This window comes from Falco peregrinus, chromosome 15, assembly GCF_023634155.1.
Source record: "Falco peregrinus isolate bFalPer1 chromosome 15, bFalPer1.pri, whole genome shotgun sequence".
NCBI classification, from domain to species: Eukaryota; Metazoa; Chordata; class Aves; order Falconiformes; family Falconidae; genus Falco; species Falco peregrinus.
In genome coordinates, this window is record NC_073735.1 from 7,318,794 (window position 1) to 7,336,039 (window position 17,246).

General features: G+C 52.6%; 1 protein-coding gene across 2 annotated transcripts; it reads left to right on the plus strand.

Annotated features, from left to right (window-relative positions):
* BUD13 (BUD13 homolog) lies at nt 1-7,769 on the plus strand. 2 transcript variants are annotated; one of them, XM_055819332.1, is made up of 11 exons: nt 1-264; nt 611-704; nt 1,245-1,329; nt 1,493-1,550; nt 2,137-3,008; nt 3,458-3,765; nt 4,142-4,250; nt 4,731-4,869; nt 5,194-5,378; nt 5,766-5,847; nt 6,215-7,769. In XM_055819332.1, the coding sequence occupies exons 1-11, from the start codon at nt 137-139 to the stop codon at nt 6,306-6,308; spliced, it is 2,154 nt and encodes a 717-aa protein (XP_055675307.1). In that variant the 5' UTR covers nt 1-136; the 3' UTR covers nt 6,309-7,769. The 2 variants fall into 2 exon arrangements, with proteins under 2 accessions (XP_055675307.1, XP_055675308.1); XM_055819333.1 differs by lacking the exon at nt 1-264 and having other exon boundaries at nt 701-825.
* Nucleotides 7,770-17,246: the final 9,477 nt, after the last annotated feature.

Sequence of the window (17,246 nt, forward strand, 5' to 3'; positions counted from 1 at the left end):
TGTGGGTGCTGCTGCCAGCGCCCGCCCGTGGCCCCGCCCCCGCCCAGCGCCCGGCCGTGGCCCCGCCCAGCGCCCGGTCCCGCCCAGCGCCGGGCATTTCACTCCGCCCCTGCCGTCACTTCCGGTTGGCGCCATCATGGCGGCGCCGGGGCTGTCCAAGGCCGAGTACCTGCGGCGGTACCTGAGCGGCCCGGCCGCCAGCGACGCTGCCCAGCCCCGCCGCCGCCGCAAGAAGAAGCCGCCGGGCGGTGCCGCTAGAGGCGGGTGAGTTTCAGGGGACGGGGAAGGCCGCGGCCTGCGCGGTAGGCTCGACCCTGCGCGGTGCCTGTCGGTGGGCCTCGGTGTGGGAGCGGCTCCGGACCCCCCCCCCCCCTCGCTCCGGACCCCCCCCCCCCCTCGCTCCGGAAACCCCCCCCCTCTCCCTCCGGAACCCCCCCACCCCCCCTCCGGGACCTCCCCCTCCGAGCCCCTGCGGCGCCGGGGATCTTCCCTCAGGCCCCCCGAGCCAGAATTCCCCCCCCCCCCCCACTCCGCATGTCCACTCCCGCCGGCGGCCCAGTCCCACTCCCTGCTGGTGCCCTGACGGCAGGGCCGCTCTCCCCGCTCCCAGGATGCGGATCGTGGACGACGATGTCAGCTGGAATAGCATTGCTGCTGTGCAGGAGAAGGAGGAGGAGGAGGAGGATGAAGCGGACATGCCTGTGGTGAGCGGGGAGTTTCACAAACTAAATCCGTTCTCTATGGTCACCTCGTGTCTCGTTGGGAAGCGCTTGCCAAACCCTTTCTCGCTGCATCCTCTTTTGGTCGGTTCTGCAGCAGGGATGGGTGAGTCTTCCTGGCCTGAGCGCCAGGGGTTGAACTAGCTCCTTGCAGGTGAATGTAGTCTGTTTTTTATATCTCTACATTTCTACAAGCACCAAAAGTAGGTGGGAGGGCCGGTAGGGTGGTTCTCACAGCTTTAAAACAGCCGCTCTGGACAAGGCAGAAGGTAACGGTGCAACTGCCAGAGCCTGCTGACCGCTGTGGCGTGGTGTGTGGCGCATGCTGGGAATCTCAGCAGCAAAGATGTAAACACTGGAGGTGAAGGCTTTGGAAAGTTGTTTTGAGATCGTCCTGTAGGAAGGCAGCCAAATGATGGTCATGTTTCAGTTGCCCATCACCCAGTGCCTAATTACTTGTGTTAGAGGGTAGAAATTCTTTCGTTTTTTGAAATAGTGTTGTTGACTCTGGTGTTTTATGTTCAGGTGGCAGAATTTATTGATGAGCGTCCAGATGAAGTGAAGCTCATGGAGGAATTCCGAACAAATACTAAATGGAAACTTCTAGGAGGTGAGACCAGACCTTTCCACCCTCTCTCCCTGAATGTTTAACAACGGTGTTGCACGGTGAAAATAATACTAGTTAAGAAAACCAAATAATCCTTGAAATTGTGAAAAGATCGTGAATGGTGGAGAACCGTAATGATGGTGACTTTCTGATTGTTTTTCTTTAGACCAGAACGAAGACTCCCAAAGTTCGGATATTTCAGTACCTGCCAAATCTACCACAAGGTACAGGGGCTCCACCTGGAGATTCTTCTGTCAGTTGACTCTCTGTTTCCTAGTATTGGCTGTCTTGTTCTGCACTTTTTAAGTGCTTTGCTGGGAAATGTGAGAAGTGGCATACGCAGGGATTCCTTTTCAAGTGATGGGGGTGGGGGGCTGGCAGACGGCATGCTGCCTGGGTTTCTGCATGGTATGTGGAGCAGCTGTTGTGGAGTTCTCTGACAGTGGCTGAGAAATCTGGGCTTTCTGAGAGAGCGTGATGGGGTGCTTCCTTGTGAGAAGGTACAAGGGCACAAAGTGGGTTTTGTAGCCTTGAGTGTCACAAGGGTCCCCGGAGACTTTAAAATTACAGCTCCCCTGTGATCCCGGTTGCCTCGGAGGTTTTCTGGGATGTACTTTGGGAAGTCTGTGGCTCAGTGATGCAGGTCACTACGTGGAGGTGCAGAATCAAGTATGAATTCATGTTCAGAATGGTGATTTCATCCTTGACACCTAGTGCTAGCTTTACAGGTCGCACTTGGTGTTTCCAGTCTGGAGACAGCAAAACAAACAAAAATCTAACTCTCATTTTTACTTTCTCCTCCCCTCCCAGGCGACAGCGCCATGACACCCCGGACAGTTCGCCCCCAAAGAGACTGCGGCATGACTCCCTGGACAAATCACCTCCAGGTCAACAGCGCCATGACTCCCCGGATCTGTCCCCTCCCAGGCAAGAGAGAAACAATTCCTCCAACCACTTGCCTCCCAGGCGACAGCGCCACGACTCCCCAGACCTCTCCCCACCAAGAAGGAAGCATCATGACTCCCCAGACCTGTCACCTCCCAAGCAACAGCGCCATGACTCCCCAGACCTCTCCCCACCAAGAAGGAAGCACAATGGCTTCCAGGATCTCTCTCCCCCAAGACGGAAGCGTCACGACTCCCCGGACCTGTCACCTCCCAGACGGAAGCGTCACGACTCCCCGGACCTGTCACCTCCCAGACGGAAGCGTCACGACTCCCCGGACCTGTCACCTCCCAGACGGAAGCGTCACGACTCCCCGGACCTGTCACCTCCCAGACGGAAGCGTCACGACTCCCCGGACCTGTCACCTCCCAGACGGAAGCGTCACGACTCCCCGGACCTGTCACCTCCCAGACGGAAGCGTCACGACTCCCCGGACCTGTCACCTCCCAGACGGAAGCGTCACGACTCCCCGGACTTCTCTCCAAAGAGAGTCAGTTCAGCAATGGGGAAAAAGGGCTGCAAAACCACAGACAAGTCACAGTCAGGGGGAGTCCAAGGAGAGCAATCTCAGCTCAGGCGTGGTGTCTCTGACAAGACCTTGGCGCATCAGAAGCGTCAGACTACTCCAGATCTATCTCCTCCACGGAAGAAGAGGTATGATTCTGACTCAGATTTGTCACCACCTCGGAGAAGGAAAGCTGGGTCACCTAGTCTGAAAAAGGAGGGCAGAACAAAAGGTGAGTGTGTATAAGTTTGTTTCATCTGTTCCGTGCTTTGTGGGCTGTCCACTCGTGCATGCTCCTGAGGAGTGGTGTGGAATTGGCAGTCTGTGATCACGGAATGGTAGTGGATAGGTTGTAATTTCTGTTGTTTAGGCTAGTTCTTGTAAGCCTTGTTTTTTTTAATTGGCTGGACTAGAATTAAACTAAGAGCTAGCTGGCTGAGGCTTAAGCATGTTTGAAAGGAAAACAGGATTTAAACCCTGTCTCCAGGCAGTACATGTTCAGAAAGAAGGGAATTCAAAGACTGTTTTCATGTACCTGTCTTTTCCTTACAGCTTGTCAGCTTTTAAGGTGTTAATATTTCTAGGAGTTAACCTCATGTGCCAGCCACCATATTTAGCCCTTTTGTGGGACTAGTTCTGTCTAATTCCATGACTTTTAGTTGGTGTATATCTTTGTTGCAGGTGCTTCTCCAGCCATGAAAAAGCTTAGGCAGGTGCCTTCACCTCAGAGGTACCTGAGGCGCGACTCCGACTCTCCATCTCCACGGAGGAGCACCCGGAACACCTCTGATGTAGACTGCAGGCTAGGCCATGTACGCAGTGATTCCCCTAAGCGTGGTCCTCTCAAACAGAATTGGAGCAAATCTTCAGACTCTGATTTATCTCCTCCACGACGAACTCTGCCAGCTGAAAAGGATCAGCATGGTTCAAGGAACCCCCCTGACCTCTCACCTCATTACCACCGTGACACTAAGGGATCTCCCAAGAAGGTAAACGTTTCCTCTTTCCATTTACGCTCTAGATTACTTCCTGTTGTTACAAAACCTTAAAAGTCCAATGACTTACAAATTGTGGGGTAGAAATTTCATATACCTCATGCATGCAGTCGTGCCAGACCCTCTGCTTGCAATAAGAAGAGGCACAAGTTGGGTCTGGGAAGGGAGCTCTGCCTCAGTCCACTCTTTCTGGAGATGTGGGGAAGTTGTTACTGAGGGTACCAGTGAAGTGGCTTTGTAACATGGTTGTCTCTCCTGACATATCTCTCTTGATTTTGGGCTGTCTCCCCTCCTTACACCTCTGGATCGCTGGACAGCACTCAGCTAGTGGTAAATGTGATGATTATTTTTTTTTTTTTTTGATTTGCAGGCAAATGTGATGTTGTCTGGGGTCAAAGCTGGCTTGGTCTCAGCTGATGTGCTGCGGAGGGAACAGCAGGAGCTCAGGAGGCATGAGAGAAATAACAAGCACTTGGAAGGTAGGAGTGTGAAAACACTGCACGAGCATCAGCTCGCTTTCTCTGCTTTCAGCTGTCTTTGGGTGCTGTGTCAGGCTCCTGGTGTTAGGGTGCTAATGGAGAGTATCCCTGTGGAGCAGCTTCTAGACATGGATTCCTTGGGTAGGGTCACAGCCACTGAAATGAGAGTTACAAATGGTGATTTCAAAGCAATGCCAGTGAAATCATAGGGAGGATAAGAGACTTTTTCTCTTTGTGATGCGTTGCCTTGCAAGTCTGAAGAAGCAGACTGATACTTAAAGAGCTTAGGGTACAAGCATGGCTGTGTAGGGCGGCAGCTAAAAGCAAAAGCTGTGGTCCTGCTTGGTTATGGACGGTAAGCTGTTTCAAGGCTAGAATACAAGGAAAAAATGGTGAAATGAGTTGCAGTTATTCACTGAATTGTCTGCAGATGACAAAAATGTTCCAAAATGTGTGACTTGAGGCATCTGCCCCCTCCAGAGGAATCCCGGCACTCTCAGACTGTCTTCCGAGACAAATTTGGTCGCAGGAGGGACCTCGCGCAGGAGTGGCTGGAGCAGCAGCAGAAGGCTGAAGCGAAGTCCGAGAGAGAGGAGCAATATGCCAAATGGGGGAAAGGGTAAGGTTCCCCAGAGCTCCCTGGCATGGTGTTTGGGCCTTGCATTGCAGCTTGGGACTCTCCATTCCCTGCTTGTTAGCCCAGTTTTGGTACCGCTCCTAGTGGCAGTGGTGGTGGCATGTCACTTTGTTCTCAGTTGGAGCCTGGGACTGGGAGAGCACGTGTTCCACAGGTCTGAGAGACCCCCACAACTGTTCCCTCCGTTGCTGGATGTGCATTGGAAATGCTGTGCACGCAGTGGAGGTTCAGGGCTGTGATCAAGCGTGCAAACTGAGCAAGTCATAGTAAATGGTCTTGGAGTGAAACTTTTGTGTTTGTTTTCAGGCTAGCACAGGAGAGGCAACAGCAGCAGAACGTGGAAGATGCAATAAAAGAGATGCAGAAACCATTGGCCCGTTATATTGATGACCAGGATCTGGATCGAATGTTGAGAGAACAAGAGAGAGAAGGAGACCCCATGGCTGACTTCATCAAAAAAAGGAAGGCCAAAGAGAACAAAGAAAAGAAAGGTTTGGATGCTGAATTACACCAGCATATGGTTTAAGTCCCCAGCAGCATTGAAATGCAGCTGCTGTTAAATAAACAGCCTAAGACTGCCAGAGTGTTTTAGTCCTAAAGGACTGTTCCTCTGGAGTCGGTGCAGGAGCAGTATTATAGGCTTGTTACCAGTAACAGTTACTATTGTTTGGTAGCTTAGAGAGCAGGATCTGGTGACTTAAAACTCAGCAGACTTCAGTTTGATTAAGCGTATCTTTGGAGTTTTCCTCTGGGAGCTGTAGTGGGCTGTTAAGCAGCCTGTGCGCTGTGCCTAAACCTCTTAGGTTGATGACAATGTGACGCTGTGATTGCTAGTGTACACTGTAAGTAAATGGCTGTATTTTTCCTTCTGTTTCCAGAAAAACCCAGGTACAATGGACCAGCACCTCCACTCAACAGATTTAATATATGGCCCGGGCATCGCTGGGATGGTGTGGACAGGTACTTGTTCCTGATAAAATGGTCTAGTAGAATAATGGTGAAAATGAATGAGCTTTTGCTGCAAAGAGTTTGCAGTGTAACGTTCCCAGTTACCAGATGGATAAGATTGTTAGCAATGGTATGGTTGAAGTGCCAAGTTACAAATGGGTGGTGAATATGTGCTTGTCTGGGACAGAAGGGAGCAAGGCTGGTGCTGTCAGCAAGGGTGTGAATGGCTTCAGAGATGCTGACTGTTGCTAACTGCAGATCGAGGTGGAAACAGCCAGAGTACAAGTCGTGGAAAACTCGTAACATCTCTTAAAAAGTTTCATTGCTTCAGAAAACCTTCTGCGCAGCAGCCCATGGGCTTCTCGGTGTTACTTTGTAGGTCCAATGGATTCGAGCAGCAGCGCTTTGCCAGGATAGCCAACAAGAAGGCAGTTCAGGAAGTTGCATACAAATGGAGTGTTGAGGACATGTAGACAAGACGAAGAACCATGCAAAGCAGCGCTTGGGAGTTGACGCTACAGAGGTTCGCCTATTGCCACTGCCAGAGCCATGAGGAAGGGCTTGCTCTGCCTGGACCGCGCCCTGTCCTCAGCGTTTGGCATTGCAGTGGACTGTCTTCCAAGAGGCAAGGCTGAATTTAAAGGAGAGCTGCCAAAAGAGGATTTCCCCGACAGCCAGAGGGGACCAGCGCAGAGAATTGCAGCAGTGCTGCGTGGCACAGTGGCTGAGTGTGCTGTGGCGGCAAGCAGTGCGGTGGCCACTGCCTGCAGGAGTACCTCGTTCCCTGGCACTGCCCTCTGAGGTGCTGCAGCTGCCAGTTTCTGCTCTTCATTTGTCTTCTAACAAACTGTAGAAATTATATGCTTAATTGTTTTATGCCAAACGCTTTGTCCTTTGAGGTTGGTTCACAACCCTTCAGGTGTCCTAAATCTCAGGTTTTTCTTCATGGTGAAAATATGCTGAACACTTGGTCATGGGAGAGTTAACCTTGTTCAGTCTGTTTCAGAGCTCGGTTGCAGTTTGTTTTGTTCCAGTTGTTCCAGAGAGGAACTATACCCTACAAATACTTAGTACTGTGAGCTGATCTGCCTCTGAGCTGATGTCAGATCTGTCAGTGTCCTTCCCAGGGTGCCCAGAGGGCTTCCGTTAAGTTTGTGTTGTTCTCATGCCCTCTGGTTCATGGAGTTTCCGACTCGCAGTGGAGTGGGGAATGCTCCAATTGTCCCAGCCTGGCTGAGCAGGAGCCTGCTTGCTGTGTTGCCCTCTGTCGCTCTCCTGAAGAGGTTCAGAGACTGACCTGCAGCGCTGCATTTGAGAGTAAAATCTTCAGGAGCCCCAGCAGCTCGTTAGGGGTCAGTTTCTCATGGAAATAAACATGCAGAGGTTTTTTAAATTGCCTCCCCCTACCATTACCTCTGCGTAGCTGATGGTGGTGGATTGCTACCCCCAGACTCCTCTCTGGACAGTGGTGCTGATAGCCCGGCGCTTCCCTTGCACTGCTGCCCGGGGGCTTCTGCACGAAGCATAACCCCTCTTGTGATCAGATTTGTCGGGCTTGGAGCTGGAGGCCAGGCAGAGAGCTTCCCTTAATCCCTGCTTGTGAAAAAGCACTTGTGGAAATAAATACAGTTGTTCTCGTTGACATCCCAGGGAGCATGTATTAAATGCAGCCAGCAGTTTCCATGGAGATGCCTTGTCTTCAGTAGTGGTCAGGGGCCAGTCAGAATCGCTCTTCGTGGTGATTCTGAAGCACTAGGAGAGCTGTGGGCGAGAAGTGTAAGGACAAATTCTTCTCTGGAGTGGGAGAGTCTTGGAACTTCCTTCCATGGTGTTTTGTTGTTGGTTTGTTTTTTTTTTTAATTCACTGTGTTGTGTTTCTAGCAGTCTTGGAATCTGTGTACACTTGGAAATAACAGCTTACTTTTTTTACTTGATTTTGTGTGGTGATGTTTTTTCCAAGGCAGGGACAAGGAGGGTGAATAACTGTCAGCTTGCTGTTGGAAGGGTTGCATATTATGTCTGCTGTGGCCTTCACCATCCGTGGCTACCTCTGTTAAACTGTGCTTTGCTAACCTCTTTTTTTCAAAGTCTTCTGTAACTATTGGCTACAAGTGGGAATTTACTGGACCCCAGCTGCGATGACAATCCCGCCTGTATTTATGGGTACTTGGTTAAGCTTCACCACATCCTCTGGGGACAGATGCTCCTCTATTGTCGCTTGCAAGTGTGTAAACCGTGGGCTGCTGTTCACAGCCAGTGACCGCGGCCGGGAGAGGAAGGCAGAGCCAGGCACCGTTTGCAGGTCTTGTGGGAGCCAGCTGTGGTTTTTTGCTGTAATAGCCAAACTGAGGGAAGCCTCCCTGAGCAGGTCTAATTTGTTTTGTGGGCACAAAGCAGCATCAGGAAGGCTTTGCTCATGTGGGCCCTGTTGCGGCCTGTCAGGCAGGAAAATGGTTTGGGAGCGTGAGGCAACAGTGTGAGGCAGCAGTGAGAGTTCAGAGCTGCTTGCCGCAGCATATTGAAAACCTGCTTTTCAGTCGTGCGTGTTTTCCAGTTGTACTTCCCCTTCTATCACCAAGGTCCTATTTTTATTTATTTTTTCCCCCTGAGGCCGCTGCAGCCTTGAAAAGAGGAGTTACATTTGACACATACTCATTTTTGCTCTCACTTAGCTGAGTGCTTCTGGAGCTGTAAACAAAATACTGTGGCATTGAATTCACCTCCGTGCGGAGAGTTGTTGCCCTGGTTAGATGCTTGTGGCGCCTTCGTGCTCGACCTGCTTGGTGGGAGTGTGCTTCTCTTACAGAGCAACGGAACACGGCAGCTGGCTAGCTCAAGTGATGGGGTTACAGGCTGCTACTTAGGAAGGCAGAGCCATTTTAATGCTGGTACTAAGCATAAAATTCGTTTACTGCCTGAAAACAGCATAAACTTCTCCTCTTGCAACTTATTTTGAAGGCTGCAGTTGTAAGATTTTAGCTAGCGGTGCTACCATAGGGACTTTTTACCAATGTTCATTACAATACTGATTTATACAATACATATATTGCTTGTTTGTTATCAGGTAACATCATCTTAGGATATATCTGCGCACAATAAGAGTATGGAAGAGCTTAGGTGATGCGATTTTAATGTTTTAACATGCATCCTTTTATATTGTTGCCTTGGTGCAAGTAGGCAAACTAGGATGGCTGATCCAGATGCAGTTGGACTAATAAAATACGGGATCTGAAACGGCACTTCAGCCTCAGAGGGGACAGGGGAGCTGCCTCTTTCCCTCTGCAGATGGATCAAGCCTGCCTGCCAAGATGCTGGGAGCAGCGTCAGCCTGCGATGGACCCGCAGATGTGTTGGTGCCTTGTTGAGTGCCTGCTGATGCCACCGCGCTGGAGGTGCTGCCGCAGCTCCCCGTGGAGCTCTGGCTGGGGCTGCTGGAGAACGCAGGCTCGCGCTGTGGGGGGCACGTGCTGAGGCGGGTGCAGGCTGGCAAAGCAAGCTCTTCGAGGGAGCACAAGCACGTTGCAGGCAGGGCCCCTGCTCCTCCTGAGCTATGTGAGTGCCAGCTGCCTGTGAGCCAGAGCGCCTGGTCCTGCCCTGCAAGCAGGCAGTCTGGCTGCAGTGGCACCTCAGTTTGGAGGAGAGAGGACAGTAGGAAGCAGCTCCAAGGGAAAACGTTAAGATGGAATAGTAAAAAAGCATGAATGCTCTTCCACTGTCGTGCTCCGAGTGGCTATAAAGGAGCAGCCAGCACGCGCTGTGTGTAAAGGCAGAGCAGCACCGCTGGCATCTCTTGTCGAAGATGCCGGGACCTGGCTTGTGGGGTGTTGGCTTCAAGCGTGACTGCTGGGCTGCTGCTCGGCAAAGCACACCTGAGCTCGGCGGCGAGAGGCGTGGAGCTGCCTGCAGCTCGCTGAGGGCTCATGCGTCGTGGGAGAGAGCGAGAGGGAGGTAAGGAGGGGTGCTGTCTGCCTGTGTGACAGGGTGCCCGGCGGGGGCGGGGGGGTCCCCTGCTTTGCCTGGGGCTGGGCATGTGTGATGCGGGGCATCTCAGGGCTGTGCTCCACACCCCCTGAGCAACGACAAGGTCAGAGCCCAGCCTGCGCAAGCCGCTGTCCTTCGCGTGCCTGTGTCCCCGACGCCATCCCCATGCACGCGCGCTGGCCAGGGAGCAGGGAGGCGAGTTTGTCCCGGTGCCCTTGGTCTGCATCCCACGTCACCATGGCTCTTCTGTGCCAGATGTGGCTGCATCTGAGTGGTTCTGGCAGCAGAGCAATTGGAAAATGCTGCGGGATCCTCTGGGATGAGAGGGGTGATGGAGATAAAGCGAGTGACACCAGGAAGCGGATCTCTATTAGTGTTTCTGGAAGGGCAGCAGCCCCGGTCTTGGCATCAAGCGGCAACTTTGATTAGCTTTAACCAAAAAAAATGAATATTAAAATCTTAATTTAATTTAAAACACTGTCATTCATAGTCATGGCAAACACTGAGCAGAGTAATTATTATGCAAATTAGGCAGATAGAAAAATGATTAATAATTGTGCAAATTAAAAATTATTGTAAACATCCTGTGACTAGTGATAAGTCCGGGAGGAGTGCGTGCTCAGGAGGCAGTGTTGCTCAGCCAGCTCCTGCATCCTGATTTTCTCATTAGTGGGATTTAATTAGCAAATGATGCGACATTTGCGGGGAGGTCGATGGTCGGTGCAGGCCGGTGCCTGGTTTCAGATGATGGGAGAGAGGTGCCACCTGGGCACCGCAGCTGCCAGCACGGAGCTCGATCTTTGAGCCTAGCTCCTGGCGTTAAATGACATTACTCTGCAGAGGAGCTGGGTTTGGGGCCGGTTTCCTCCTTTCTGGAGGAACTTGTGCTCTGGGGGTGGCTGCGAGCTGGGGGTACTGGGGGGCTGCCCCGTGCTCCTGCCGCACTCTGCCTGTCCCTCCCAGTGCCTGGCCGGCCACGCTGGCACCACGTCCCGGCGGGCAGGGGCAGGCTTCACCCCTGACCAGCTCAGAAATGGGCACTTACTAATGGCTGGTGGAGCATGCTCTCTTGAACAATTAATGAGCTTATTTGTCTGGCATTTTGCTGCTAATTGCACAACATTATTTTTTCCCCATGTTCGACTGTTTTACTTTTTTACTTTTGACAGTGAGCACGATAATAATAATAATAGGCTTACACTGGCTAATAGGCTTACGTGGTGCATTATTCGTGTCAAGGACAAGCAATTAAGCTTGCCCTCACACATAATAATTAGATTTTTGTTGATGAGCTCATCGGTAATGTGTTTAGTTAAGATTAAGAGCTTAATTCCCGGTGTGTGACACCACCTCTCCCCCAGGACCCCTGCCCACTGGTGGAGGCTTTGCCTGTGGCAGTGGGTGCCTGCGGGGCTGGCTGGAGAGACCACCCTCGGTGGTGGATGGCGAGGGGCTGCTGGATTCATCCTGCGCCCGTCTGTCCTGCTGCTCCCTCCTGGGAAGGATGAACGTGGCTTCTCCCGACTGCCTGCCCATTGGTTGGGGTTTTTAATAGCTCTGGCAAGTCACATGTTATTGTACCAGTTTCCTGCTGAGATCTCCTATTATTTTCTGTTTAAAAAAGCCTGAGATTTGTCATTTTAATTTTTCTCTGTCTGATAGTGGCTCCAAGTTGCGGGTGCTCGGCAGAGCCTGATGGCTGCGTAAATCATCCTGGGCTTTTGGCAGGGAGCACCTGGGGATGGTGCTGCGGTGGAGTCCCCCGGGGTGCGGGCACCCCGTGTTGGTTTTGCTTTCCCTGGTGACCCTGTCCCACAGTGGGGCTGGGAGCGAAACTCCCTGAGACTGACAGGTTAGTGATTGTATATGTATATGTGCACTTTCCCTAATTATGGAATAATTAGGGACACGCAGAGATAAAAATTACTAATAATATTTACTCTAGACTCTATTTTTTTTTTCAATAACCTCTCTCTCTTGCTCATTCGCCGAGTCTTGGTGGAAATAACTTTGCAGATCCCAGTTAATGAATATTTGTAAATGCAAGAACATTCAGCGCTGGAATATCCAGAGGGCATCCTCTCTGCCTTGTGATTTTTTTTCACAAGATATTTAATATTTATGGTTCCATAGCCTCGTGAATAAAGAGCCACCCGCAAACCCCCAGGAGCGCAGGGGCTGGGGATATTTATGGTGCTTCCTCTTTTCCTTTTCAATTACAAAGACACCTCACATAATTAAGTGCTAATAACCTTGTTAATCTAAAATTGATACTCTTTCTCCTGGCTATCTCTTAATAGAATTAAAAACAGATTAATAATCAAGGGTAGGAGACGTTGCACACGATTAAGAAAGAGGGGGCTGCACCCTGGCCCATCGCTGTGCACCCCGAGGAGGATGCGGGAGCTGGTGCCGGGCTGGGACCAGGGCTGGTGTGGGTGATGCTGGGGTCAGGGCTTCCCAGCTGCCCCGGCGGGGAGATGTGTTTTGCCTCATGCTCTTTACACAGCTTAAATTTTTAAGACAAACAGCCATGTAACACCATATCCTAATGAAACTGTTTTATGTTAATTAATTATGTATCAAGGCTCATTTTCATGCACAGCCCAGCTCTGCTTCCCCTCCACCGAGCCTTTGATCTGTCAAAGGCTAAATGGGAGATAAATAATCAAATTAAAAAGCAGCCTGGATGGAAATAAACACATTTCAGATGTGTTATCTGGCGGTTCGAGCAAGGCAGTGAGTAATCAAGCTCATGGTTTGGGCGCTGCTCTGCTACACACATGGGGCGTGGGAAGTTTCCCATGCCTCAGTTTCCCCGTGGTCCCCCAAGCTCTGCTGCCACCCCCAGGGACAGCACCATGTCCCCCTGCCCCAAGAGGGGTCTTGGATGCGGCCTAGTGCCCCCGCCTGCCTCCTGGAGAGCGGCTGCTCATCCTCTCCAGGAGAAGGAGGCTTTGGAGGACTTTATTTGCACAATTCTGATGAAAAATTAAAAGTCTGCAGCACTTCTTTCTTCCAGGCAATGAAAGCTCTGCCAGCAGCTCTGGGCCACAACTGGTCTGTGTCCAGGGTAGCTGGGATGTCAGCAGTGGACACTGTTTTGGGATAATTTAACACAATCTCTAACAATTTGTTACACCTAAGCGGAGGCAGATGTGCATCCATATTCATTTTGGAGAAACTTCAGAAATTATAACTTCATCAGCCAAGCCAGCCCAACGCTGCAGCCCTCCAGCCTGGGCTCCTGTTCAAGCAGAGAAGGTGAGGATGGCAACACCCAGAGCCTGCCCCCCTCGGCAGTGGGGCTGAGGCTTTGGGGCTGGGGGCTGTGTGAAGCCCACAGCTGCATCCCCAGTGGCCTCGACTGCTCCGAGGGATGGCAGCAGCGGTGGCAGGGAGCAGCGAGCGGGCAGGACCCTCTGCCTGGTGGCACCTCCAGCCCTGGGGGCCCGGCTGGTGCAGTGCTGTAAATCAGGTGTTGCTCTAACAGTAAACACCCTACAGCAGAAATTACAGATTATAATTATGGAGTGCTTTATAGCTGTAATAAAATTGTAGTGTTCTAGCCTGCATGTAATTACCAGCTAATAGATTTCTTCTTAAAGGGCTTAATGCAGAGAGGGGCCCCGGCTGCTGAGTGCTGCAGGCACCCAGGGCTTTGCCCACCCACCACTTCTGTGGTGTCAGCATTTTGGGGGGGGGGTGGCACAGGGGCTCCCACCCCGCTGCGGTCTCTGCTGCGGCCCTGAGGGACCCCTTGCTGATGGGGACATCGACTGGGGGCTGTGGAGACCCTTGGGGAGTGGATGCTGGCAGAAGGGACCCCTGCTGCCGGGGGGATTAGCAGCTCTTGGCTGCTGCTCACAGCGCAGCCTTCCTTGTCCTGCTCGGCGCAGAGCAGAGCGCGTCGCCCCTGGCTGTGCTCCGTGCGTGCCTGTTGCGATGCCAGGGAGCATTATGTCTGGAGGTTATTCAGTTAGCAGATTAGGCGGGAGTTTATTATCTTGTGTTGGCTCCTCTTCGGGCCCTCTCAATGGCGATGGCATTGTTGTTGTTTTCTCTCTAGGTGCGCTTGAGTGCACTGCAGCCCCAGCTCCCCTGCCACCAGAGCCGGGCCAGCGCTGTGCATCGCCAGCAAGTGTGCTGTGCCAGGACGTTGGCCAAATCCAGCCCTGCTCAAGTGCCGTGCTATGAGCTCTCCAGCCCAGAGAAGAGCCCTATCCTGGGCCAAGGACATGAGGACACTGCATCCCTTTCTCAGCTGATGCTGCTCCAGCACTGCAGGTAAGCATCTGTGACCTTCAGTGGTGCCACAGTTGGGCAGCGAGGAGCAGGGAGTCAGCTGCGAGCATGGGGGCACCGCTGAGTGGCTCCAGCCTGGGCTCCTGCAGCACCCCAGGTCCTGCATCTTGCTAGGCTGTCGGTGTTTGCATGGGCTGATGTACCAGGATACCTTTGCAAAGCCAGCCCTGGTGACTGCCCAGTGAGGACCGGCCAGGGCTCTGGCGAGGCTGTGGCACTGGCTGAAGCCAGACCTGGGCAATGTGACTTTCTCTGCCACCACCCCACGAAGCCACGGCTCCTGGCCCCATGCTGCCCCCTCGCCCCGCTGCTGGGAGGCAAAGCTGAGCATGGAGCAATCAAAGGGAGCACACAGAGCGTGTCATCCCCTCCAGCCTTGCCCCAGGCCCTGCCTTTGGGCTTCTGAAGGCTTTGCTCCAGCGGTGTCAGTTCTCATTAATCCACACATCAAAGCTGGAGCTGCCAAACATCCCGGAGAGATCGTGCAGGGTTCCTACGTGGTGTCAGTGTCGCAGGCAGGGGAGGCAGAGGGGCAAGCTGTGTGTGCAGCGGGGCTTGGAGCTGGGCTGCTCAGGGCAGAGCATCTGCCAGCAGCAGCAGCGTGGTCCCTTGGGGCGGGTGGGAGGGGGCCTGTGACCTTTCGTCTCTTGAACACAAAGCCCGGAGGGAGGCAGCCAGCAGAGCTGAGAAGGGAAGGTGTGAGATGTCTCCTGGTCCTTTTGCAGTGTGACCTCCCATGTGATGTGTGTGTGCAAGCATGAAAAAGATTTTGCAAGAAAACACACACAAAGTGAAGGTGCTCCTACATGCTGGAGAGTTTTACTTGCCCCACCAAGGTCCTCTCTGCTCTGCTGTCACTTCGAGCCCAGGTATCCCTGCTCGGCTCCAGCATGGCTCAGCATCCCTCCAGCGAGCTAATCAGGTCAATGCATTTTTAACATGGCATAGGAAATCTTTATATTTTTTTTGTCAGACTCATTCTTCTCCCTGGTCTCTCTGTAGGGGACTGAATTATTTAATGCTGAATATCAAGCAGAGATGTTTTCCCTTGGCTGGGCTGCTGACTGTGCACTTTAGGGCTGGAAAGATTGGCAGACGGCTGCTCTCTGAGCTGGGTGGAGGGGGAACCCATCATACCAAGCAAATTACCCACTTAGAACCGGATTTACAGAATAACTCGGGTCCCACATTTAAATAAAGGGGCCAGATTTGCTGAAGCGGTGCGCACCCAACGCCTCTGCTGAGCTGCGGCCGGGACCTAGTACTCACAGCGCAGCTCCCTCTCTCTGTGCGCATCGAGAACACCTGCTGAAGTTTGATGTTCGTTTCCATCCCAGAGATGGATGCAGAGCAGGAGAGGCTGGGAGAGCTGGCAGCCTCCCCCCAGCAGCTCCCCAGTCCTGCGGGTCTCCTGGTGCAGGCGGCGCCCATCACGGTGGGCAGGGGTGGCCTGTGGCTGGGTGACGGTGAACATATGTTGGTGGGGTGCAGGTCGCGTGCGGCAATTATCACACGCCAGGTGAATAAACACAAAGGGCTGGTTTGTGTATCAGGGTTTATCTTTTCCATTAATGGCTTTCTAAATTGGTGGCAGTGGAGCAAAAAAACCCAATCTGAACTCGGAGCATGCATGATTACTATTGTAATAACCTTGGCTAATAAGAATATGATGTGGTGTTAGGCTGGGAAAGAAAACACATTTCTCATTAGCTTTTTGATTAATTACTCCACATAATTTCCTAGGGGGACATGCCTGGGACTGATTGCCTTTGCTTTTGACGCGTGGAAGTGGTTTACCTTAACTTAATAATTTTCTCGGTGACATTTTAATGGCAGTCCTCAATTAATCTCTAGTCGGCTGGAGGCAGTGCCACCTTGCCCAGGCGAAGGGCAGGTCCCTGCCCTCCTCTCGCTCTGCTAGGGGCTTCAGCACATCCCCTTTGCCTACCCTTTGGCAGAGCAGGGGGCGGCAGGGCAAAGGCAGCTGCCGTGGCTGATGGAGCAGTGCTCCGTCGGCAGCCGTTGGGGCAGGGCCGCCCGGCCAAGGCAGTAATCCACTGGTCCTCCCCTTCCCTGCCCTTCCCCGGTGATGCTCGGCCGCCAAGCGTTTCAAATACCTGGGAGCACGACAGCTGTGCAGCTGCTGCCTTACTTAGTGAGCGCTGCCAGGGATCCAGCTGTTAGAAGGCATATGTTTACATGGCTTGGAAGCGACCAATTTCCTTCCTTGCGTTATAATATAAATATTTTACAGGAGCTAAAATATTCAAACATCGTTTGATGTTGCCACATGGAGCGGTATCAAATGAAGGTGGGAAGGAGGGGGGGAGGGAAGGAGAGGGGAGCAAGGAGTGATTCGTTTCCCTTGCTGAAAATGGAATTATGCTGCGTATTTCTGCCTCATAAAATTACCCAGAATGTTGATCTCTGCTTATTGCTTCAGGAGCAGGTGCTTGGCTTGTGCCACTGCAGCATGGCACGGGGCCACATCCCGTGGGGCTGCAGGTGGTGGGGCTGCGCATGGGAAAGGTCCCGGTGGCACATCGCATGCCCGGGATGCACATCCCACATCCCAGGGGTGTCCATTTGCTGACAGAGCCTCCAACTGAGTGACATGAACGGAAGCCCCCTCAGCCCTTTCCAGCCAAGCTTGTGCTTTTGGGCCAGAATTAAAACATTGGCAGGTCCATCCCAATTTCCACTAAATAAAATGTCAGGGTAATTCCATGTCCTGCCCTGCTAGCCTGACATTTCTGGGGGTATTGTCTGAGCACTGATTGCCTGCTGCTGGAAGCTGTTTGCCACCGACCTTCTCTGCCTCTAAGAATCTTGCCTTGGTGCTGCCCAGGACCTTCGTCCTGCTGCTCACCCCCGCCTGCTCCCAGGGGCTCGCAGCAAACAAAAATAGGGCTCAGCACTTGCTAATGCTCCTCGCAGGAGGCTTTCTAGTGCGATGGCTGGAGCCAGAGTGAGATGTTTTCCTCACAAAAGGATAAAGGTGTGGAGAAGGACCTGCAAGTGGAAAAATCACCCAGGGCTGATGACTGCCAGCATCCCTGCTGTCCTTGGGCTGCCATGGCCAGGCGGTGGGGGGAGCAGAGGAAAGGGAGGTCACGGAGGAAGCA